Source organism: Triticum urartu, chromosome 2, assembly GCF_003073215.2.
Source record: "Triticum urartu cultivar G1812 chromosome 2, Tu2.1, whole genome shotgun sequence".
In the NCBI taxonomy this organism is placed as follows: domain Eukaryota; kingdom Viridiplantae; phylum Streptophyta; class Magnoliopsida; order Poales; family Poaceae; genus Triticum; species Triticum urartu.
The window spans coordinates 34,935,480-34,959,010 of NC_053023.1; the positions used below are offsets into that span (position 1 = coordinate 34,935,480).

General features: G+C 50.4%; 5 protein-coding genes across 5 annotated transcripts; 4 read left to right on the forward strand and 1 right to left on the reverse strand.

Annotated features, from left to right (window-relative positions):
• The first annotated feature begins 228 nt into the window (after nt 1–228).
• On the forward strand, nt 229–5,125 carry LOC125535450 (U-box domain-containing protein 33-like). Its single transcript, XM_048698499.1, has 7 exons — nt 229–1,177; nt 1,278–1,396; nt 1,533–1,642; nt 2,179–2,578; nt 2,669–2,791; nt 2,950–3,498; nt 4,050–5,125. Exons 1-7 carry the CDS (start codon nt 940–942, stop codon nt 4,884–4,886), a joined length of 2,376 nt encoding a protein of 791 aa, XP_048554456.1. The 5' UTR covers nt 229–939; the 3' UTR covers nt 4,887–5,125.
• A 1,329-nt stretch (nt 5,126–6,454) lies between these two features.
• Nucleotides 6,455–9,456, forward strand: LOC125540886. The gene is made up of 5 exons (XM_048704419.1): nt 6,455–6,985; nt 7,527–7,584; nt 7,673–7,790; nt 7,889–8,006; nt 8,883–9,456. The coding sequence occupies exons 1-5, from the start codon at nt 6,533–6,535 to the stop codon at nt 8,916–8,918; spliced, it is 783 nt and encodes a 260-aa protein (XP_048560376.1). The 5' UTR covers nt 6,455–6,532; the 3' UTR covers nt 8,919–9,456.
• Nucleotides 9,457–11,278: 1,822 nt separating this feature from the next.
• On the forward strand, nt 11,279–16,801 carry LOC125535452 (2-oxoglutarate dehydrogenase, mitochondrial-like). Its single transcript, XM_048698500.1, has 9 exons — nt 11,279–11,438; nt 11,519–13,099; nt 13,639–13,865; nt 13,954–14,286; nt 14,745–14,991; nt 15,288–15,416; nt 15,510–15,725; nt 15,816–15,939; nt 16,316–16,801. Exons 2-9 carry the CDS (start codon nt 11,558–11,560, stop codon nt 16,549–16,551), a joined length of 3,054 nt encoding a protein of 1,017 aa, XP_048554457.1. The 5' UTR covers nt 11,279–11,438; nt 11,519–11,557; the 3' UTR covers nt 16,552–16,801.
• Nucleotides 16,802–17,031: 230 nt separating this feature from the next.
• Nucleotides 17,032–19,840, reverse strand: LOC125535453 (receptor-like protein kinase THESEUS 1). Its single transcript, XM_048698501.1, has 2 exons — nt 17,352–19,840; nt 17,032–17,267 (listed from the first exon to the last, which is right to left on the reverse strand). The coding sequence occupies exons 1-2, from the start codon at nt 19,820–19,822 to the stop codon at nt 17,216–17,218; spliced, it is 2,523 nt and encodes an 840-aa protein (XP_048554458.1). The 5' UTR covers nt 19,823–19,840; the 3' UTR covers nt 17,032–17,215.
• Nucleotides 19,841–19,844: 4 nt separating this feature from the next.
• Nucleotides 19,845–22,440, forward strand: LOC125535455 (telomeric repeat-binding factor 2-like). Its single transcript, XM_048698503.1, has 5 exons — nt 19,845–20,441; nt 20,624–21,018; nt 21,660–21,814; nt 21,925–21,991; nt 22,074–22,440. Exons 1-5 carry the CDS (start codon nt 19,967–19,969, stop codon nt 22,113–22,115), a joined length of 1,134 nt encoding a protein of 377 aa, XP_048554460.1. The 5' UTR covers nt 19,845–19,966; the 3' UTR covers nt 22,116–22,440.
• Nucleotides 22,441–23,531: the final 1,091 nt, after the last annotated feature.

Consider the following 23,531-nt stretch of genomic DNA (forward strand, 5'->3'; position numbering starts at 1 on the left):
ACGCTAGAGGTGAGCGAGTGAAAGAAGGGTGAGACTTTAGATTTTGCGCTACACCGTGCCTACCAAAACTGCTTTGAGGTTCGTGCCATACAGACCGGCAAGTAACCAAACAACCCAATTTTCACCCAAGCCAAAGGCAGAAAGAAGGCTTGGTGAGCAACCAAGCACGCTCGAGGCAACTTCCAGGTATCAAACGCGGATAAACAAATCGGCGGCAAGCGCGACTCGTCCCCCACCACCACTCAACTCAACCCAGCAAGCAAACAATTGATCACCCTGGAATGACAAGACAACCCAAGAGAGAGCAGAAAAGCAATAAAACAAGTAGCCAACCACGGCATAGATTTAGAATCATCAATTCATCATAGATCACCTACGCACACTGACACGCAACGGCATGGAGATCGATCGATCGACCGATCCATCTCGGGAATCCTCATGGATATGCTCCGCTCCATGTTGGATCAAGTCAATCCAAGCAGCCAGTGGGCAGCCAGATGCTCGATCCGCTGATTAGTAAACCCCCATCACTGTACCAGTGGTAGGGTTCCACAGCATCGGCCACTTCTTCAGCGGATTGATTAGGCGTTTTCTGAGGTCGGAGGGGGGAGTAGGCGGGGTATATCAGCCGCATATGCTCTCCGCGAGCTCGCGTTGACTCCATGGATCCCAGCATATTCTTCGCCTCCGGCTGATTTTCTATTGCCCCATCGCCAGAAAAATGGTTTCTTTTGCCCCGTCGGAGCCACCACTGACCGCTCAGCCGATTTTCTTACTACTTCCGTCCGTTTCGCCGACCCTGCTCCGGCGCAAGCGACACGCACAAGCGTGGTTGGTGATCTCGGCTTGACCGCGCAGCCAGTATAAGGACGGGGGCGCCGGAGAGGGGAGAGGGGAGAGAGGGAGAGGAGAGGAGGCGGATCCGTCGGTCGTGCGGCTATGGAGATCCTGAGCCCGTCGCCGCCGCCCAGCCCGGCCAGGAGCCAGTTCGTCTACGGCGGCGCCGGCGCGCTCCTGCGCCGCGACCAGGCCGGCGCCGGCGCGCTGCTCCACGTCGCCGTCGGGCGGTCGCCGGAGAAGACGCTGCCGCTGCTGCGCTGGGCGTTCCGACGGTTCGCCTGCGCGCGCGTCGCCCTCGTCCACGTCCACCAGCCCTCCCCGGTCATCCCCACCCTCCGTACGCCCCCAATCCCACTCGGCCCCCTTTACCTTTCTTCTCTTCTCTTTTCTTGGAGCACCTAGCAGCAATTCACACTGTTCCTTCCCGCCTGCTCCAGTGGGAAAGATTCCGGCGGCTCAGGCGACGGAGGAGCTGGTCCTGTCGCACCGCAGGTCCGAGAGGGACGAGAGGAACAGGATCCTCCTCGCCTACCTCGCCTTCTGTCAAAGGGCGCAGGTACCTCTCCATTTCCTTGTCAAAACTTGCTCCTCCCTTTTACAGATTATAATTGCTAGTACTGCAGATTCATAGCAAGTAACTAGCTGGCCAGGCTGAGTAAGTAGCAATAACAGTTTCCTTTGGCCACACACAGGTGCAGGCAACTGTTCTTGTAACAGAGAACGAGCAGATCAACGACGGCATCGTCGCCTTGGTCAGGGATCATGGGGTCACAAAGCTTGTCATGGGTTCTATACCGGATAAGTAAGCACCGCTCAGACTCTCATCGACTACGATTTAAACACGACATGATCTTCTTGCCTGTGCTACACAAGGAATTGTGTGCTGTTGAAACATGTTAATCACTAAGTGGGTTACATGATCAGAAAAAAAGAATGTGTATTCTGCCAACCTGCCTCGGAGTCTTTGACCATGTTCAGTTAACCATGAAAAAGCACTGATAAAACTAGGATAAGAAAGTGATTACGGAGAAAATCAACACCGGCTAGTTAAGTCCTTCCATACTATTCTGTTTTGCAAACACATCAAACACAAGTTCATAGTAAGATGTGGAGATGCTTCATAGTTCACTAAAAGAAGAACAATGTTGTGTACATGATGCTGCCATTGCCAAAAGAATAGCATCCACATGCCCGTTGTCATTGTTGTCTTGGGGTGTTCTTCATCGAAATATGAACAATGACCATTATCCAGTTGCTGAGTTTGTGGAGATGTAGTTTTTCCCGGTGGTCTCGTTTTGTCACTGTCCTAACTTCAATGCTCTCTATCCGTAAATGCAGTTGCTTCAAGTTAAAGGCAGGCCACAACAAGGAATATTTTATGGCAAAGAATGCTCCAGCATTTTGTGAAATTTGGTTTGTATGGAGAGGAAGACACATCTGGACCAGAGAAGCAAGTGCAGCCATTGGCAACAGCATCTCAGTCTACAACCAGGATGATATTATGATGACCAGAAAGAGGACTAGGTTCAGCCCAAATAGCAACGGTGCTGAACCCATGCTTGCTGACGGCACTGTATCAGATAATGGTCGAGTGAACGATTATGGAGCTCTTGGAGCTGATGCCAACCATTTCTACAATATGAGAATATCAAATTTACAGGATGCAGAATCTGCATTCAACTCAACCCTCTGGCCTGATTCCTCTGTACTTGGGGGAGCATTGCAGCTACATTCTAAGGTGGCCCTTCTGCTTCATTTCTATTTTGCTAGTTTTGTACTTGGAGTTGATCTTACTGTGTTAAAACTTAAAGTTAATGATATCTATCAGGAAATGTTGGATGCAAATCTCAAGCAAGTCATGGTTGAAGCTGAGGGATCAAGGAAGGAAGCTTTTCTTGAGCTTCTCAAGCGCAAAGAAATAGAGTCAAAAGTGGCCAATGCTTTTGTCAGGGTATGCAGCCACCTATTGTCACCATCTAACATAAGCTATCCTTTTTAACTAAATTGCTCGATTCTTTTTACTGTGCAGCTCCTAACATTCCATTTTGAATACCATAAAGGAAACTACGCATTTATTCTTTGCTTACCTGGCTTCTGCTCTTTTATCAGGTAAAAGCTTCTGAGTCTTCTAAAAAACGAGAAATAAAAATAAGGGAGGAACTTGAAAGTTTATTCATAGCCACGAGAAAGCAGCATGAAGATCTGGCAAGAAGTAAAGAAAAAGCTACGGCTGTGTTGGACTCTTCTATGAGAAGATTAGACATCCTAGATGCTCGTGCTAAAAACATGAGCCTTCGGATGGATGAAGCTGTGGCGGAGCTCGAGGTGATTCAATCTTCCATAAATATTCTCAAGCAGGAAAGAACAAAGGCTCATAACAGTGAAGATAGACATACCAACCATGTCAAAGAAGGGTGCACATACAGCCATTCCAAGTTGCCGAACTGCAGTTCAATTGCTGTTGGTGATGATCCATGCACCTTTAGACAATTGACACTGTTAGATGTGCAAGCTGCAACATGTAAATTCTCAGAGAGCTTCAAATTACGTCCAAGAGGTCATGGGTGCATTTACAAAGGAAAGGTTATGAACAGGAGTGTGATGATTCATAGGTTGCACTCAGATAGCATTAAGAGCTCGATGCAATTCCAGCGGAAGGTACTCCCGTTACCCTGCTTCTTATGCTGTTATATTTGATGATGTGCATTAGTGATTAGTCAATTATTGAACATGGCATCATGAAATTTTGAAAGCCAAAAGGCAGTGATATTCATGAAATGGAACTATACGTGTTTTGACGAATAATCTAAGGATGCATTTTCTCTAGATTTATCCAGAACTTTGTAGTTTTAGGTTGCTTTTTTTTTCTAGAATTTATCCGGATTTTGTAGTTCCATGTCTGTTGTCATATGAACTGAAACAAACCAACAACTAAATCCGTGAATATATATAACTTTCTCCTTCGAACATAATCAAGTTTGAAGTACTGTGGACACTAAGCAATATGTTTGGTCTACTTTGCTTGAGCCATTTACTTAGTCTGTTGTATATATGTTCTGCTTGTGAGTTGTGATGGCTAATATAATAAGGAAATTCCTTTTAAAGTGATCTTTAGTTTCAGATTTTCTTCAATGGTTGTAATAAAATAGGTTTGTGTAACACTAACTATTATTTATCTGACGGGATTTTTTTCATTTTTTGTATTGCAGGTGTACATCCTAAACAAAGTGAGGCACCCTCATCTAGTGACACCGGTTGGGGTATGCCCGGAGGCACTCTGTCTTGCCTATGAGTATCCGAAAAATGGGAGCCTTCATGACCATCTCTTCGGCGAACTCAACAGTACCCCGCCGTTGCCATGGAAAATCCGTGCACGCATTGTGGCGGAGATCTCAAGTGCTCTGCTGTTCCTGCATTCATGTAAACCACAGATGATGGTTCACGGTGGCCTGAATCTCGAGAACGTGCTTCTAGATTCCGACTTCCACTGCAAGATAGCCGATTTCGGTACATTGACAGAGGAAGACTCGAAGGATCATCCAGCATCTGATTCTGGCCCGCTGGCACACAAGTTCGATATCAGCTCCTTCGGTACAGTGATACTGCAGCTACTAACTGGTAAACAGCCTGGCCCAGGCCTTGTTACTGAAGTAAGGTACGCTCTGTCCTGCGGAAAGCTGTCGTCGATCTTGGATCCAACGGCTGGGGAGTGGCCAATGGAGGCGGCCCGAAGACTAGCGGAGTTCGGGCTCGAGTGCAGCGGAGACAGGCCGGAGCTGACTCAGGAAACACTACGAGAACTGGAGCAGCTGCATTTGATCAGGGGGCGGCCAGTACCGTCCTTCTTCCTGTGCCCAATTCTCAAGGAAATCATGGATGATCCTCAGGTGGCCGCGGACGGGGTGACGTACGAGGGGCGCGCCATCCGCGAGTGGATCGAGGATGGCCGGGCCGTGGCCGACCTGAAGCTGAAGTACCTCGGCCTCACCCCCAACCACGCCCTCCGGTTCGCCATTCAGGACTGGCTCTCTGAGCCTCAGTGGTGAATGATGATGATGATGATGATGATGATGGCGATTCTCGAGCTGCTGTCTTCAGCTTGCAACTAGCTAGTAGATATGTAGAGCCCTCCTGTGTACATACATGCTTCTGCCACTTCTGTACAGCAGTGTGCTGCTGGCTTAGTGTAGGTCAGTGCAGTGAATGGAATTTTTGTTTTTGTTCAGTTTTTTGGGTGTACGAATCACTATTATTTTCTGTTCATTGGTGGTATTTTTGTGTGGTCTGGATATTATTATTTTTTGAAATTTTGGATGTAGCATCAAGGATTCTTCCTTTTTTTTTCCAGGATACCAAGGTTTCTTCCATTAAACATGGCCAGTCTGATGCTGGGGAGAACTTGTTTTTTTTCAAAATCACTAATTAAAGAGTACTCGTTGCAAAGAACACTTCACTTTCCCAGGTCGCGACAAGTGGAGCACATGCAGCGCGCCACTTGTCGCATCTGAGAGTTTTCCCTTTTTTCGTAGATCCGTTTATTCAAAACGTTTTATCTCTTAAACCGTGCGTCCAAATCTCGAACCGTTTTCACCATTGGATTCCTCGCGTCGAGATCTTCAAAACTAGATCCCATGTTGATAGGTTTTGACGAACTTTTTTTTTCACGAAAAAAACGGACGAAAAAACCGAACCGGGAGCACGGTTTTTTTCCTTTCCGAAAGAGGCACACCCGTGCCTCTCGCGAAATCACAACCGTGCCTCGTGAAAGCAAAACCGTGACTCTCGTGGAAGGAAAAAAAACAGAAAACGCGTTTTTTTTTTCGTTTTTCGGGAGGCACGACCGTGACTCTCGCGAAAGCACAACCGTGCCTCTCGCGGAAGCAAAACCGTGACTCTCGTGAAAAAAAAACCAAAAAACGCGTATTTTTTTCCTTTCCAAGAGGCACGGCCGTGACTTTCGCGTAAGCACAACCATGCCTCTCGCGGAAGCAAAACCGTGACTCACGAAATAAAAAAAAACAGAAAACGCGTTTTGTTTTTCCCTTTCCGAGAGGCACGGCCGTGACTCTCGCAAAAGCACAACCGTGCCTCTCGCGGAAGAAAAACCGTGACTCTCGCAAAAGAAAAAAAAACAGAAAACGCGTTTTTTTTTCGTTTCCGAAAGGCACGGCCGTGACTCTCGATAAAGCACAACCGTGCCTCTCGCGGAAGAAAAACCGTGACTTTTGCAAAAGGAAAAAAACGCGTTTTTTCGCGCAAAATTTTTTTTTCAAATATTTTTTGATCGAAAAGCTAAGAAAGACCGGGGGAAAACCAAAACGTCGAAAAACCCCAGAAAAAACCGTTTAAAAAGCCGAAAACGCGTGTGGAAAAATAAAAAAACAAAATCCGAAGGTAGCGTCCAGAGCGCGACACGTGGCGAATGGCTGAGAGCGCGCCAAGTGGCGCTGATCGTTGCGAGGCTCCCGAAAGAGCGCTCGTTAACTAGTTGCTCTCGTTTTTTTTGGTAATTGTATTGGGCTGCTTAGGCTGAATATAAGTTACATGGGCCGCGCTCTGGGCTGCACGGGAGATCAAAAGCCCAGCCAGGCCCAGCTAGCCACCCGCTTTCCCTTCTCGAATTTCGAATTGGACTGCTGCGAGCGAGATCAGACGAGACGGCAATCCCCAATCCCACTCCTCCTCCACCGCCATGGACGACCGGGACCTCGACGACGCGGCGCTCTGGGCCTCCGTCGACACGGCCGTGGCCGAGGCCTCGCGCCGGGCGCTGCCCATGCCACCGCCCTCCTCCCCCGCCGTCTCCCTGTGGCCCGCCCCCCACGACGACCCCCACCGCGGCGAGGTGCTGCAGCCCGCCCGCCCCTTCAAGCTCCCGCGCGTCGCCGCCTCCCACGGCCGCGGCCGCGGCCGCGCCACGCCGCCCCCGCCCCCGCCGTCGCCCTCGTCTCCCCCGCCCTACATGGCGCCCGACGCCTCCAGGCCGCTGATGCTCGTCCAGAGCCCGCACCCCGAGCTGCCCTGGGTGACGGAGCCCGGCGCGGCGGGGAGCCCCGTCGCCGCCGCCGCCGCCCCGCACGGCCTCTTCCCCTCCGCTGCCGCGTCCGTCGCCAGCTTCAGGAAGTACCAGGAGGTAGCCGTCTCGGTACGATACTCTCTCTGCCTGCCTGCCTGCCTGCTTCATCGGAACAATACACTCGTCTCGTTTGTGTTTTTTTGTTGCGACGAACCTTAGGGGTTGTAAATTCGCCGAGAAAGCTTGATTGGGTGACTACTCAGGCATATTTGTGATGCAAATTATAGACTGCAGTTGATCGAAGATTATTTCGGGTAATACATTACATTGGGGAAACAAACATGTTTACCTTCTGCGCAATTATCGTTGCGGCATTCCTTCCATTACATGCTAGTCTAGTGTCTTCCCCCATTTTGTACTTGCGATGGAAAGCTCGGATCTATGGTTTACTCTTGGCGTTTGGAGTTGCAAATTGATCGAGAGAGCTTCATCAGATCATTACTCTGCAATATTTGAGATAAAAATTATATTACTAGTTACAGAAATTATTCAAGTAATACTTTCTCTTTTACTACATTACGTGCTAGTGTAGTTTCTTCGCTTTTTATTACTTGCGATGGAAAGCCCGGAGTCCATGGTTTACACTTCTCTCCCAACATTTTGGTTTCAGATTCTAGATAAAAGCGACTACACCGTGATCAGTGGGAACCCATACATAAAGAAGTCAGGTCCGAGCTCTTACACTGCTGTTACTGACTTTGAGTTCTGATTATGGAGTGGCAATGTGCATCATGTGACTTCTCTAACCCATCTCAGGGTGGAGAAAAATATCATGCTTCTACAATATCTCATTTGAAATCAAGGACCACTCTATTGAATTTGATGACAGCCACAATGTAAACCGTGCCGAGTTTCTTGTCAGAGCATCTATGCAGTATGTCATTTTGTATGCATTTGCAAACTCATTCTGCATGCAGATCCACCGGTCCTTGGTGCTATTAACTTGTTTTTTCTTTTGTTCTGTGTGTGAAGAAGTGGCAGGTTCTCAGATGGCTGGGGTTCTTGTGATCGACGGGAAAAGAGATTCAACAAGCCAAACCATGATATCCCCAGCACAGCTGAAACCAGAGCTAAGAACAAAGCTTGTCAGGTAGGGAAGAGTCCATCCTTTATTTTGTCACCTTTGGCCTCACTTATATTTGGATAATGGTCTCTTGCTCTGCCTGTAGCTTTGTGGGCTACAAAATCTGTTATAGTATGTTCCCCTGGCTGTTTTCACATAAGAAGCTTTGCAGTTTATTACTTGATGAATTGATGTCGAAGTGTAAAAACTTCCTGAGTAAGCAAATGATTTACTCCCTCTGTCCACTTTTATAAGGCTTTGCAGACGTTTCAGACATTGTGCAAAACAGCTCAATTTCACTTGTCTGAAACGACTTATAAAAGTGAACGGAGGGAGTAGTTAGGATCTTCCCAATAGAAAGAATGTTACATTGGCACTATATATGCCAGTCTTGTTTGATGAAGAAACGATGAATTTCAAGGTATGCACAGAATATGTAGTTCCAAACCAGATACCAATACGATACAATGCTATGTTAATCTTGGAGGTCTGGCCAGGCCACAAAAGGTCACAGAACATTGTGAGATCTGTACTAACCCAAGGTTGCTATAAAAATCAAATAAACTAGAAATCTTGCAGAAAGGGCCATGTGCTGCCTTCAGTGCTTACTGACATGATGGTTAAGGTTTTTGAGTCCTCCAAGTGTTTGATATGATTTCTGACTTGTTTCGTACTAGAAAGTCACTAACTATCTGCAGTAGACGCAGTTCTGAGATGTAGGTTTTATAACCACGCACATGATGCATCCAGAATTTATTTTCCTGAGCTGCGCGTTTATATATGTTATACAAAACCCATATCGCGTTCAGTTGAGTGGTCTATTAATGCATAGTTTTGTTTTATTTCTTGATATAAAGCTATATGTGGATGTCTAATCGCTCCCGTTGTGAATGCCTTCCTCAGGATCTTCTTGGCATCGGCCATAACCGTCCAGGATGAGCGAGGCGTTGGTCCAAGGTCTGGCTGTCACACTAGCAACTCTTCTGTCCTGGTGAACTGAAGACTGTATATACACTGTAAACCGCAGACTGTAAACAGTGAGGTACAAGTGCCTTGCGCAGGACCAGGGATGATAGAACACCAGATGCGAGCTCACTCGTTTTCGGATGCTCGAGAAAGAGCGTCGTGTGCCGATCGTTGCGTCGCTGACTGTACATTCCCCATTAGCAGCGAAGTTTCAGTGGCAGACATGAGAATGTCACTGCTGCCTCAGCCACTGTGGATCTCTGTAGACAATAGAGGCTTGTTTTTTTGGATCTCAGTTTAGCTGTAGCACGCGTGGGAGATCACAACCAGATGGTAGTGGCACATGGGAAGAGTCTGGTTTCACGTTTTGGTTGTCATGCTGTTCTTCGGCACGGATGCACGATGCCCGGTGAATCAGACGGTAGGGCTGTGCCGGCTGTCGATTGTTTCAGTTGTTTGGATGCGTCCCTTCAGAGATGCAGTAGCTATATGATGCACATTTCTTCTGTCATTTTGTTTGTGTGAGGGGGTCATTTTGTAGATTTCAGTATCATCCTCTGAAACGTCGGAATGGATTTCTGTCAAATCAACTGCAGACTTTGTTAAACAAAGTAGGCAGGTTAATGAATTTGTTTGGTCAATCAAGAATGGACAGCTCAAGAAAAATATGTACAGCTCAGGAATTGTGCAAGGGACGGATAACCCTTTGTCCACCCTTCATCCACATAAATAGCTGGAGCCAGTCAACACAACGTTAGAACAGCAAACATGTCAAAATGAAAAACGTTAGAATACTAGCAAAGGTGATGTCATTAAGACCATCTCCAATAAGTCCGATAAAATCATTTTACATAGTTTGCATGACTTCTCAGTTGTATTTGGCCTTTTGCCCCATGGCTGCAATGAGTCATTTACTTTATACACGATATCAAGGACGGCACAAACTCGGTTCTTCATTTGAGGTTTACTTTTTGTGTGTGTAGATTTTTGTTCATGTGCCCTAGCGACGATGAGACAATAGCGACATCGTGGCGATGGAATAAGTCTCCTCAACCTCTTCCCCGTCTCAGCGGGTTTTGTTCCAACGCCAGCGACATGCTTGTGAGGGTGTGGTCCCATGGATATGAGCAACCCCATTTTTATCGAACGATGTGATGGTGTCGACGACGATAGTCTGAATAATCAATGTGCTTTCCACGTCAGATCTTCAACAGGGTGGGTCTCAACCAACATTCTTTGAGCGTGTACTTTGTCCTGCCTCTCGCGGCAAGTTTCTATCGCGGTTCCTCTCATGGTGGTGTGCTTGTTGCTGAGACCATGTTCCGCTTTTTTATGCAATCGCTCCTTTCAAATGATTGTTTCTCCGGTGTTCTTGTGGCTCGATAAGAAGATGGAGTTGAAAGGCCCTGCGAAAAAAACAGATGGCGTTGAAAGGCTATGATGTATTTTTTTTACTTCTTGTTTAGGTCTTTCAGTGTACTTCTTTGTATTTCTTGATGTTTATCAAATAGTACTAGCTTAACTGTACATGCGTTGCAAGAGATGCATACATACATATTCTAGCGGTTCAATGTCATTCATGCCTGACATAAATCTTACATCCATCATATCGTGGATTTTAATAAGATTTGATTTGACTTGACTACGGATGGTAAAAAGGGAAAAGTTCTGATTTATGTGAAGTTTTGGAAGATTTGATTTGATTTGATTTGACAGTGGGCGGGGAAAGGAAAAAAAAATTGCATCTAGGCAGAGTCTTGATAGTTTTGATTCTATTTGAATACGTGTAGAGAAAGATAAGGAAGGTTTTGATTTAGCTGAGGTTTTTTTTTGACGGGCAATGGCAGTGCTCTGCCTTTTCATTTAGGAGAAGGAAAAAGTATGATTTAATTAGGTTAACGCAAATACGTGGGAAGTCGAACGTACAAACCAACTTATGTTTAACAGCAGAGATAATGAAAGCAAATGTTATGGGCGTTTGAAGACAGTTTATATAAGATATCTCTTTCATTCAATTTTCGTCATCACCAATGGCTAGAAAAGACATCATCTCAATAATTCGAAGATAAGTATATCCCAAAGACAAGACATTATTAAATTCCTCAATATCTCCAGAAGACAGTTCCAAAAGGAAAAAGTTGTCTGGATGACCACGCGGCGCCGTGTCGGTGCGCGGCGACACGCTTTCTTATTTCCAGAAGAAGGAGAAAAAATGCGCAGCCACGAGACGTTTTGAACCGGAACCCCTGCCCCCCACCGGACCGGACCCGACTGACGGGCCCACCCGCCACCGCTTTTGACCCGAGCCCACTCCGTTCGTCCCTTTCTATCCCCCACCCCCCCTCGTACAGCACCGCATCGCATCGGGGGCTGCACCCTCCCCCAAGACAAAATCTCCAGAGAAAAAGGCGAAACAATCTCGCCATCCCTCGATTCCGACGAGGGTTTCGCCCAACCCGCCGCCGCCGCCGCCGCCGCCATTGACCGCGCAAGGTTCGTCCCCCATCCCCTCCCCCTCTCCCCGATCCGCCGTCGATCGATTGAATAACCCCGCCGCGCCCGATTCGATCCAGGAGGACGAGGAGCGCGAGGGGAGGAGGACGACTGCGGCAATGACGTGGCTCCGCGCCGCCACGGGCCTGGCCCGCCACGCCGCGCGGCGGGCGGCCCTCGCCCGCGCCACCATCCCCACCCCGGGCGCCCGATCCGCGGGCTTCCACACCTCCGCGCTCCGCCGCAGGGCCGCGGCGCCGGCCCCGCGGGCCGTCCCGCTCTCCAGGCTGACGGACAGCTTCCTCGACGGCACCAGCAGCGTCTACCTCGAGGAGCTGCAGCGCGCGTGGGAGGCGGACCCGGCCTCGGTCGACGAGTCGTGGGACAACTTCTTCCGCAACTTCCTCGGCCAGGCGGCCTCCCCCGGCGCCGGCCTCTCCGGCCAGACCATCCAGGAGAGCATGCAGCTGCTCCTCCTCGTGCGCGCCTACCAGGTCAACGGCCACATGAAGGCCGCCCTCGACCCGCTGGGGCTCGACGACCGCGCCGTGCCCGAGGACCTCGACCTCGCGCTCTACGGCTTCACCGAGGCCGACCTCGACCGCGAGTTCTTCCTCGGGGTCTGGATAATGGCGGGCTTCCTCTCCGAGAACCGGCCCGTGCTCACCCTCCGCGAGATCCTCAGCAAGCTCGAGCGCGCCTACTGCGGGCCCATCGGCTTCGAGTACATGCACATCCCCGACCGCGACAAGTGCAACTGGCTCCGGGAGAAGATCGAGACCGTCGCGCCCAGGGAGTACCCCAAGGACCGCCGCCTCGTCATGCTCGACAGGCTCATCTGGAGCACCCAGTTCGAGAACTTCCTCGCCACCAAGTGGGCCACCGCCAAGCGGTTCGGCCTCGAGGGCGGCGAGACGCTCATCCCCGGCATGAAGGAGATGTTCGACAGGTCCGCCGATCTTGGCGTCGAGAACATTGTCATTGGCATGCCCCACAGGGGGAGGCTCAATGTGCTGGGGAACGTCGTCCGCAAGCCCTTGTCTCAGATATTCAGTGAGTTTGCTGGCGGGACGAGGCCTGTCGAAGGCGAGGATGGGCTCTACACTGGAACCGGTGATGTCAAGTACCATCTGGGTACCTCCTACGACCGGCCCACCCGTGGTGGCAAGAGGATCCACTTGTCGTTGGTCGCCAATCCCAGTCATCTGGAGGCTGTCGACCCTGTTGTCATTGGCAAGACGCGTGCAAAGCAGTTCTACTCCAATGATGATGACAGGACAAAGAACATGGGCATTCTTATTCATGGAGATGGTAGCTTTGCTGGGCAGGGCGTGGTGTATGAGACGCTCCATCTGAGTGCCCTTCCAAACTACACTACTGGAGGAACCATTCACATTGTTGTCAACAATCAGGTTGCCTTCACAACTGATCCAAGAGCCGGCAGGTCTTCCCAGTACTGTACGGATGTGGCAAAGGCCGTGAATGTCCCTATATTCCATGTTAATGGTGATGATCTGGAGGCTGTTGTACGTGTCTGTGAACTTGCAGCTGAGTGGCGCCAGACTTTCCATTCTGATGTGGTGGTTGACCTGATCTGCTACCGTCGTTTTGGACACAATGAAATTGACGAGCCATCCTTCACACAGCCAAAGATGTATCAGGTAATCCCCATGCTACTGAATCTGTGTATTTTGCATATGTTGTTGATCATTTCCACTTAGGTAGTTAGGTTTCTAATCAATACATGATTACCCTCTCTATCGTGTTCCTGTCTCTATCATACTTGTGCTTTTATGCTGATATTGATGCTTCAGCTCAATTCTCATTCCTTTTTAGCTGCATCTGATTACCCTCTATCTTGTTCCTGTCTCTATCATACTTGTGCTTTTATGCTGACTAGCAAGATGCCCATGTGTTGCACGCATCAAGACTCATTTGTATGAGTAGTTTATCTTGTGGGAGAAAAGGATGAACGAGGGAAGGCCTTATTTGCAAATCTGGAGAGGGGTGTGGGTATCTTTTTGCAAAATTGCCATTGTTTCCTTCCTATCTGTCAGATATAAATCGGACGGCCTATATTGCAGGATGGCAGGCACACCATCATCACCAACTTCGTTTTTTATAAGAGTAGAGATATTGATGCTTTGTGCTTCTAGCACCCTGCGTTTCACTGTTTCTGATGAAAATTATTCTTTGGCAGGTCATTAAGAACCATCCCAGTTCATTGAAGCTTTATGAACAGAAACTGCTTGAAACAGGTGAAGTCACTAAAGATGATGTTCAGAGGATCCACGACAAAGTGAACCGAATCCTAAATGAAGAGTTCGCTAAAAGCAAAGATTATGTTCCCAACAAGAGGGATTGGCTCTCTGCTTACTGGACTGGCTTTAAGTCACCTGAGCAAATTTCACGTGTTCGCAACACCGGGTAACAGCATTATTTGTGTTGATTATGCTTGTAGTTTATGTCTTCAACAGTTATGCCATTCATCGTCATTGAAATGCTTGCCTTGCAGGGTTAAGCCGGAGGTACTGAAACGTGTTGGGCAAGCAATTACTACTCTGCCTGAAAGCTTCAAGCCCCACAGAGCAGTAAAGAAGATTTTTGAGCAGCGTGCTGCAATGATCGAGAGTGGTGAAGGTATTGACTGGGCTGTTGCCGAAGCCCTTGCATTTGCAGCACTCATAGTTGAAGGCAACCATGTTAGGCTGAGTGGACAGGATGTGGAAAGGGGAACTTTTAGCCACCGGCATTCGGTTGTGCATGACCAGGAAACTGGGGCGAAATACTGCCCGCTCGATCATGTTGTGATGAATCAAAATGAGGAGCTGTTTACTGTTAGCAACAGGTACGTCTGCTAATGGAGCTATTATTTGTGTCATCCTACTAGCCGCTGTAATATTATCTGCACTTGTTAAATTTGGAAGCTTATGAGATCATTTGTGTTCCCTGGTGGTTCATAGACAAAAATGGAGAAACTATATCTGGTTCTGTAGGTTTATTTGGCCCATCTCTGCTATTGAATATAATTGTTCAGCTTACCAGCATAACAATAAGCTTTATTTTCATTTGTCTTTAGACATGAATGGATAAAAGTATCATTATTTAGATAAGCTCTACGTTTACTTGCTGCCTCGAACCGCCCACTTAATTTTATTAACTTGTCACCTTTCATATTCTAACTTAGATTATTCCAGTTATATATAGTTTTGAGATAGCTCCTGTTTTACCTGTAACAAGTTTCAATTTGAATAAGGAGAATTTGCTTCTTGCCTGGGATTGAGTACATGAATGTGCCTTTTGCAGTTCACTTTCTGAATTCGCTGTTCTTGGGTTTGAATTGGGCTACTCCATGGAGAACCCGAATTCGCTAGTACTCTGGGAAGCTCAGTTTGGTGACTTCTCCAATGGTGCACAAGTGATGTTCGACCAGTTTCTGAGTAGTGGAGAGGCAAAATGGCTGCGCCAAACTGGCCTTGTTGTTCTACTGCCTCATGGTTACGATGGCCAAGGTCCTGAACACTCCAGCTCCCGTTTGGAGCGCTTCCTTCAGGTAATTCATGGAACATAGTTGTTCTTGTTGTTTTTCTGTATCATGGAGCTAATTATTCCTGTCCAGTAAGAAGCAGTCTCCTGTTTTGCATCCTTCTTTGATAATTGTCTAGCATGCTATAGTTGTTTGTCTGTTTGAGATATCCTGTCACTATTCAAGAAAATACGGTTTGTTTTACAACTTTTGGTAGCTCCACTTGTTATGGTGATGGCTTGGTTTTCATTATTTGTGGATTAGTGGTATGATTGGTTCTTGAATGTTTGTTGCTTACCGGATATTATCAATTTGTTCCACAGATGAGTGATGACAATCCTTTTGTCATACCTGAGATGGACCCAACACTTCGCAAGCAGATACAGGAGTGTAACTGGCAGGTTGTGAATGTGACAACCCCTGCAAACTATTTCCATGTGCTGCGTCGTCAGGTTAGTTTGTTTTCACTATGCCGAAGTTTTGCGAGATGTCATCATGTAGCTACTAGCATGAAATAATCCTTATACTCTGTCTGTGGGATCTAGATACATAGGGATTTCCGGAAACCGCTGATTGTGACGGCCCCCAAGAACCTTCTTCGGCATAAGGAGTGTAAATCCAACCTCTCTGAGTTTGATGATGTTGAAGGGCACCCAGGATTTGATAAGCAAGGAACACGTTTCAAGCGGCTGATAAAGGACCGTAACGATCACAAGGAAGTTGAGGAGGGCATCAACCGCCTTGTATTATGTTCTGGAAAGGTATGTATTCCCTTTTAGCACAAAATCAAGCTAAACAAATGACCAGTTGAGTGCAAGTATGAACTCCCTTTTGAAATCGTCATATTGCAGGTGTATTATGAACTTGACGATGAGCGGAAAAAGTCCGAGCGCAGTGATGTTGCTATTTGCAGGGTTGAGCAACTTTCCCCATTCCCATATGACCTTATCCAGAGAGAGCTAAAAAGATATCCAAGTATGAGTCCTTCTCCTCAAAATCCAGTCCATTGTTTTTGTGAATGCCTGCATTTGCCAATTTTTTTCAGTAGTTCCCCTCACATTTGCGAAGTTGTCTGTGGTGGCATTGCTTATTTTGCAGTGAGCTTTGGTTTTGTTACACCTGTATTGTTATTACTAGTATGCTTGTAGAGAGCACCATAGTCAGTTTTGGCACTTGTGGATGGTACCACACCTCGCTGGGCTGGTTTCCTGAATCCTGATTTGTAGCTGATTGCTCACAGTAGCTACTGCTGGTCTGCTAGCAGTTGTTGCTGTCCAAATTTCTATGCTGCATTTTTCTCTCTCGGGTATATTTAGTTGTATGACTGTTCATGTTTGTGCTATCTACACAGATGCGGAGATCGTGTGGTGCCAAGAGGAGCCAATGAACATGGGCGCATACAGCTACATCTCACCCCGCCTCTACTCAGCCATGAAGACCCTCGGGCGGGGCACTTTTGAGGACATCAAGTACGTGGGCAGGGCGCCTTCGGCCGCCACAGCCACCGGCTTCTTGACGGTCCACGTGCAGGAGCAGTCGGAGCTGGTGAAGAAAGCATTGCAACCAGAGCCGATCAAGTTCCCCTGATGTGGGAAACCATCGCAAAAATAACCCTTCGCAGGCTCGGGTTGTCCAGCCTGTGCACACACCGTCTTAAAGTTTTGGCCTGTACAAGTTTTTTTTGCTCTTTTTTCGTTCTTCTGTGAGGCGTTTGGCTCCAAAGGTCGTGAATAATCAACTGTTATGAACCTTCTTGCTGTTGAGGCGGCGTGAGGCCCGTCTCAGCACGAGCAACATTCCTGAATCATTATGCTAGTTCTACTGACAGTTTTGCTTTCGTGATTGTTGTTTGCATGAAACAAGCTTGATGCATTGGGTGCATATGTGTGTTGTTACTGCGGGTGCCTGTGCTTCTGTATTATTCCAGGAGCGGTGCTGATAGCAGATCTGTAGAGTAGCAAGCTGGCGTTTCCGCCGTGCCTGTGATTTTGCATCCGTGCGTCTATAGGATTCATCAGCTTCTCAAATTGCACATGCTTTTCAGCTCATAAGAGAAACTGATGCTCGTTTGGGTGTTTCTGAACTTGTTTTCCAGAAATAGCAAAAGAAAAAGGAGGGAAACAAGTGCCGTGCTTGACTCGTTTGAATCTCCAACTCAAGGCAACTCTGCTCCACTCGTTTCAAGCTGCAACTGAGGGCAAGGATATGAGCGAATACATGAAGCGCTCATTCAATCACACTGGAGGCATCATCATCTTACAACCAGAACACCAGCAATTTCAACAGAGACACTCAAACTGAACCTGTAGTGAACCGCAGAAGAAGTAGTCAGATTTGTCAATTGTCAGGCCACCCCCCAAGCAGCAGCATCCAACCTTACAATCTACCTTCCCCTTGGATCCAATATCTGTGAGAAGACCCTTGTTGCCACCCCAGCATCTGCACCGTCTTCACCATCGCCACCCACCAGAGGAACCCTGCCAGGAAGCCCCTGCCCGCCGTACGCAATGCCGCTGCTCCCCTCGCCGCCGGAGCTCAGGAACGCCTCCTGCAGCCGGAGCGCGCACTCCAAGCTCCACAGCACGTCGCCCATCGCCGGCCGATCGGCGCCGTACTCCGCGAGGCACTTCTCCGCGGTCTCGCCGAACTTGTGCAGCGAGGCGGCGCCGACGCCGCCCGCGAGCCGGGGGTCCATCACCCTCTCCAGCCCGCCGAGCGTCCGCCCCTCCACCATCGCCCAGTCCACGAGGCTCGCCTGCTCGCGGGGCAGCGCCGGGTCGACGGCCGGCCTGGCGCAGAGCACCTCCAGGAGCACCACGCCGAAGGAGTACACGTCCGACTTGTCCGTCAGCGTCTGCCGCCTGAGGTAGTCCGGGTCCAGGTACCCGAAGCTGCCTTTCACCGCGTTGTTGCTCACATGCGCCGCCTCGTCGACGGCCGGCGCCGGCATCGACAGCCCGAAGTCGGAGACCTTGGCGGAGAGGCTCCCGTCGAGGAGGATGTTGGTGGTCTTCACGTCCCGGTGGATGATCGTCTCGGAGACGCCGGTATGAAGGTAGTGCAGGCCCTTGGCCGCGCCGACGCAGGCCTCGAGCCTCTGCTTCCACGACAGCGGCGGGAGCGTGGCGGGCGCGCCGGGAGCGCCGTACAGGTGGCGCCGGAGCGGCCCGCCGGCCATGAACTCGTAGACCAGCGCCATCTCGTTGTCCTCGTGGCAGTACCCGATGAGGGACACCAGGTGGCGGTGCCGGAGCCTGGACAGCATCTCGATCTCCGTGCGGAACTCCTGCAGGCCCTGCTGCGACCGCGGGTTCCCGCGCTTCACGGCCACCGCCGTGCCGTTCTCCAGGACCCCCCTGTACACCTTGCCGAACCCGCCGACGCCGACCACCCGGCCCTCGTCGAAGTCGTTGGTCGCCCGCCTTATCTGGCCGATGCTGAGGGACGGCCCTGAGGACGGGCGGCTGTGGCTTCTCGCGGCTGAGACCTTGGATGCCGAGATGCCGGTGTGCGTGTGGAGGCCTATGGAGGAGGACGGCAGCCGGCTGAGGGACCGCCGTTGTTTCTTGCTCCTTCGGCGATGCCTGAAGAGCAGCAGTGCCCCCACGATGCAGATGGTGATGAGCATTGCTCCGCCGGTGGTTGCGGCGGTGACAACTGCAATCTTCTTCTTGCGCGCGGCCATTGATCCCGCCGGAGCAGTATTGAGGGTGTCGGCACGGCGCACCGTCTCCTGGTCGCCGAGCTTCATGATCTCGACGCCATTGAGGATGGCGTTCGGCTTCGAGTATGACAGACGAGGCGGCCCAAGCTGCAGCAAGATTTTCTCGGACCCTGGCGGGACGGCGGCGATGAAATCCACGAAGTAGGCGTTGAACAGCCCGAGCTTGCCGGAGAGATCGAAGGAGCTGAGCACGGCGTCGCCGTTGATGTAGACGTCGAAGACCAGGTCGGTGGAGTTGCGGCCGACGATGTCGCAGAGGTGCAGCCTGACGGAGTAGCGGAAGCCCGGGTCGACGGGGAACGCCCACGACAGGTTGAACCGCTGGTTGCCGACCCCTGCGTCGGCCATCTCCTGCGCGTCCGCGTACACCGCGGCCGGAGCGGCGTACGGCGGGCCGGCCCCCGCGGGGTAGCGGACGCTGGCCGGGTCGACGGAGACGGAGCGCGCGGCCGCGGGGTTGAGGAGGTACGCGGCGTCCCCCTCCCACAGCCTCCAGAAGGAGTCGTTGAGCGAGGCCTCCCCGCGCGCCGCGCCGGCATTGACGCGGTAGAAGGTCTCGGCGAGCCGGAAAGGCTCCGGCGGGTTGAGCGGGAGCGGGAGCAGGGCGTCGGGCGCCGGGAAGAGCTCGACGGCGCTGAGGAGAGCGAGGGAGCCGGGGCGCGGCGAGATGAGTAGGCGCAGGAGGCCGCCGCCGCGGTGCGGCAGCAGGTACTCGCGGTAGCGGTGGCGACCCCTGGTTGCACGAGAGGCCGGACGGGGGACGGAGACGAGCTCGAGGTCACCCGCGGCGACGGCGAACTGCGCGGGCTGGGGGAAGTGGAGGCGGAGGAGGAGGTGGCGGTGGGGCGAGCGGGGGACGGGGAGGGAGTAGGTGGACTCGGCGGAGAAGACGCGCGCCGCGGAGTAGAGCGGCGAGGACGCCGTGGTGGTGGTGGTGCGGGAGGCGTGGGGAGGGGAGATGGAGACATTGGAGTCCGGGAGGAAGACGCGGCCGTCGCGGAGGGTGATGGCGGCTGGCGCGCCGCACGCGAGGAGGAGAGGGTCGCCGGCGACCGCCACCGCCACCGCAAGGTGGGAGATGAGGAGGAGGAGGACCAGGCCGGCGGCGGCGGCGTCGGTGGTGGTAGCGGCCATGGCGCAATCTCTCGCTCACTCACTGAAGCTCAGTGCCACTGAGCTGGACTGCAATGGGAGCCAGTGGAAACGGAGTTGGGCCGAACCCGAAGCCCGTACGCAAGCCCAGACCGAGCCCAACCCAACAAAAAGAATGGGAGCGAGATGGTGGCCCGGGCGACCCAGCAGGCCAGCACCACCATGCCGCCCCTGGCCGCCGCCGACGCCTTCCGCGTGCTCGAGTTCGTCGCCGGCAACCGCCGCGTCCCCCACTCCCTCCTCGCCGGCCTGCTCGCCGCCCTCCCGCCCGTCTCCCCGCACACCTCCCCGCGCCTGCGCAAGGCCATCGCGCTCCGCGCCCTCGACGCCGCCCTGTCGGGCTCTGACGCCGACGGCTCCGGCGAGGTCCTCCGCAAGGCCCGCGACGTCCTCGCCGACCCTGGCGTCGCGGCCTGCTTCCCCGACCACCTCGCCGTCGTCCGCGACGACGTGGCCGCCCTCAGGCGCCTCGTGGACGCCGAGTGGGAGAGCCTCCCTCCCTCCGAGCTCGAGCTCGAGGCCGACCGGATCGCCGGCGCCGGAGCCCTCGACACGTGGGCGAACGCCGACCAGGACACGCGCAAGAAGCTTCGCCGGCTCGGTGAGCGCCGCATTCCCTTTCCTTCCTATCCAGATCTCCTTGAGAATTCCCAATCTCAGAATTTCCATGGATCATGTTGAGCGAACCTCCTCCGACTCTGGGTCCTGAATTCTGATCTCGTTTTGAGATAGCTAGAAAAAAAAATTACATCTCCATTAACGCAATTTTGTTGGTTGATGCAGTAGGGGAGTCGACGGCGCGTGAGATTTTAGGCAAGCTTGGGCAAGATCCATCCAAGGCTCCTCAAGTTGATGAGGCGGCCAATGCGCCCAGCACAAGTGGTGCGAACGAGGGTGATCGTGCTCAGCAAGATGATGAAGCTCATCTTGGTAGGGGAAAAGGAGAAGCTAGCCTTGCCCAAGAGGATTGCGCTCGACATCAACAAGAGCCAGTAGAAAGAACGACCGATGCTCGAATTCCTGAAAAGCCGGTAACAAGCGCAGCAACCAAGGGCAAGGAGCAAGCTACGTCTTCTCATGTCACCGGACAGGCTGCCCCTGACCATAACAAGAGCCATCCAGTAACAGGTCCTAAGCCTAGTCTTATGGAGAGGAAACCTAGTGCAATCGTTTATCAGGTGCTTTCACTTTGGCTTTTATTGACGTTCTGTTCAAGATGTGATGCTGCAAGGCTTATGCGTGTTTAAATTGCTCGATAGCGTTCGAATTTCACTCAGCTTCTAGCAACTTTGGTGTGGGGCTGTGGGTAGCATATAAGCTTTCTTAGCTCTCTATCTTTGAGGATAATAAAAACTCATTTTAGCATAAATCTTGTCATAGTTATTCATGGATAAGTTTGATTGTACATGAGGAATGAGTTCTGTGTGATCTACTTGCATCGTGTTAGGTCATATTGTTATTGTCAACACTTTGTTAATATGTCGTGCTCCTATTTTGATGTTCTCTGCAAAGGGCAGTGTAGGGATCTCATATCTGTTTTCTCAAAGTAAACCCCTGATATTGTTAGAAAGTACAAATTTAGATAATCACATAAATGCCTGACCACAGATTTGAGCTACAGACTTCCCACCATCTGCAACAAAAACGCTTGCTGAAAATGCACATGTCTGGTTGTCGACTATCGTCTTTAAATTTGGCAGTTTAACTCTGCTAGCAGACACAAGAAAATCCAGTTTAGTATTGATCGTCTTGAAGGTTGTTTTCTGGGTTGCACTTGGTGCAGTATTCCTGATCGTATGCCGCCATCTTGTAAATGCAGTGGGATTCTGGCGACTCCGACTCTGAAAGGCCGCCACATCAGCGCCGGTTACCGAATTACGAAAGGAGGATGAGGCCTCCGCCCGCAGTTCCATACAAAACAAGAAAGAAATGGACCGAGATACAAGAGAGAACCCTGATCGAAGGGGTTGACAAGTACGGTGTCTTTTCTCGCTCTTACTTTTCACTTCGAAAATAGAGCTCCCCTAGAGAAACCTCTGCTTCACTTCTTCCTGATGGTGTATTTTCGTCTGCTGCTGCTGAAGGTACGGTAAAGGCAACTGGAAGGACATCAAGATCGCCTACCCGGACGTGTTTCAAGACAGATCGACGGTACGTATTCCTTGGTTTCTGACACGGTCTGTCTTCGGGTTTGTACCACGTCCGAGGCTGAAATGATGGTTCCTGTGCGCAGGTGGATATGAAGGACAAGTTCAGGAACATGGGGAGGCACTAACAAGGAATGTGCCTGGATATGGAGGGCCATTCGGCCGAGTAGACATGTCCGGCACATATAGTAGGCGCATGTATATAGATTATAGAGCGGCAAATTGCCATGGTGCAAAGGGCATGAGATATCTTGCCCTTTTGTTGGTTGTTGCAACCCTACTAGCAGGTGTGGTGTGAGGGAGAGCCCAGCACAGCACCTTTCTCTTGTACAGGGCGATGTGGGATATCTCTGCTAGCCATGATCTGATGTTCTCTGTAAGTAACTAACTGATGAGGTATGTGATTATGATGATGATGCCTGGCTGTAGCTTGAGCCTGTGCCATTCTTCTTCTTGTTCTTCTGTCTGCATCATCAATCTGGTGAATACTGTGAGTAGCATCTTTTCTTTGTCGTTAATGTCACTGATGCCAAGTCTTGTTTTTTGGAGGACTAGCAGACGTCTGTGTCTGGTGGGTGGGCCGGTGTCGGTTTGGCAGGTTTGATAGATCCAATCCACCTCTCTGACTGGCACAAATGCATCTCCCTTAATTAGCACTGTAAGTGGATGCAGATTAGTAGTTAAGCATGAGAAAGGGATGGCAAGGCATGAGAGAGCTGAGGACGCATGTGATCTAGGAGTATACCTTACGTCTCTATTTGTTTGCTCATGTTGTTACAGTTAGTTGTACCAAACCCAAACGGCCTAGAACTCTAGATCGTCCGTGCAGTGCGCATGAACGGACATGCACCACAGAAAGAAAATAAATTTGCTTTATGTTTGTTTGTGTATGCATGTGAGTCTAAAATCAATGATTATGTAATAGTGTCCGCCCTGCGTGGTTGATTCTGTAATGAACGATTGTAAGAACTTGTTAATTCATTAATATATATGGGAGGTGTTTTTAAAGAAAAAAATCAATGATTTTGGATGCAAAAAAACATTGGATTTTCTGCTTGGGACACATTTGGCAAAGGGGCCTGCTACGCATCCGCCGGCTGATATTTTTGAAAGATCAGAAAATATCAGCCGGCTCGCGAGCCGTCAGATTGCCGCATTAGGCCAGCCGAGCGTGCCTCCAGAACTGCAACACATGTCTTGTTGCAGATTTTTTTGCAACGGCGGTTTTGTCGCGGAAAAGAATATAACTAGGGTTTTGTTGTATTTTTTCTGCAACTGAGGTCTTGTTGCAGAAAATTTCCGTAACATAGGTTTTGTTGCAAAAACTAGACCTGTCATAGACCATTGTAACATTGCATATTTTTATGAAACATAGCCTCTGTTTCGGAAGCGCGTTCGACAAAGAACGTCAATGTAAGCCATCAATTGGACGTTTGTCATGCAGCGGAGGTGGCGGACGCGGCCACTATGATCCGCCAACCGGCGGATTACAGCCTGATTGTCAGTCACGTCGGTTGCTGGACGCGTGTCCCAAGGCCCCATCT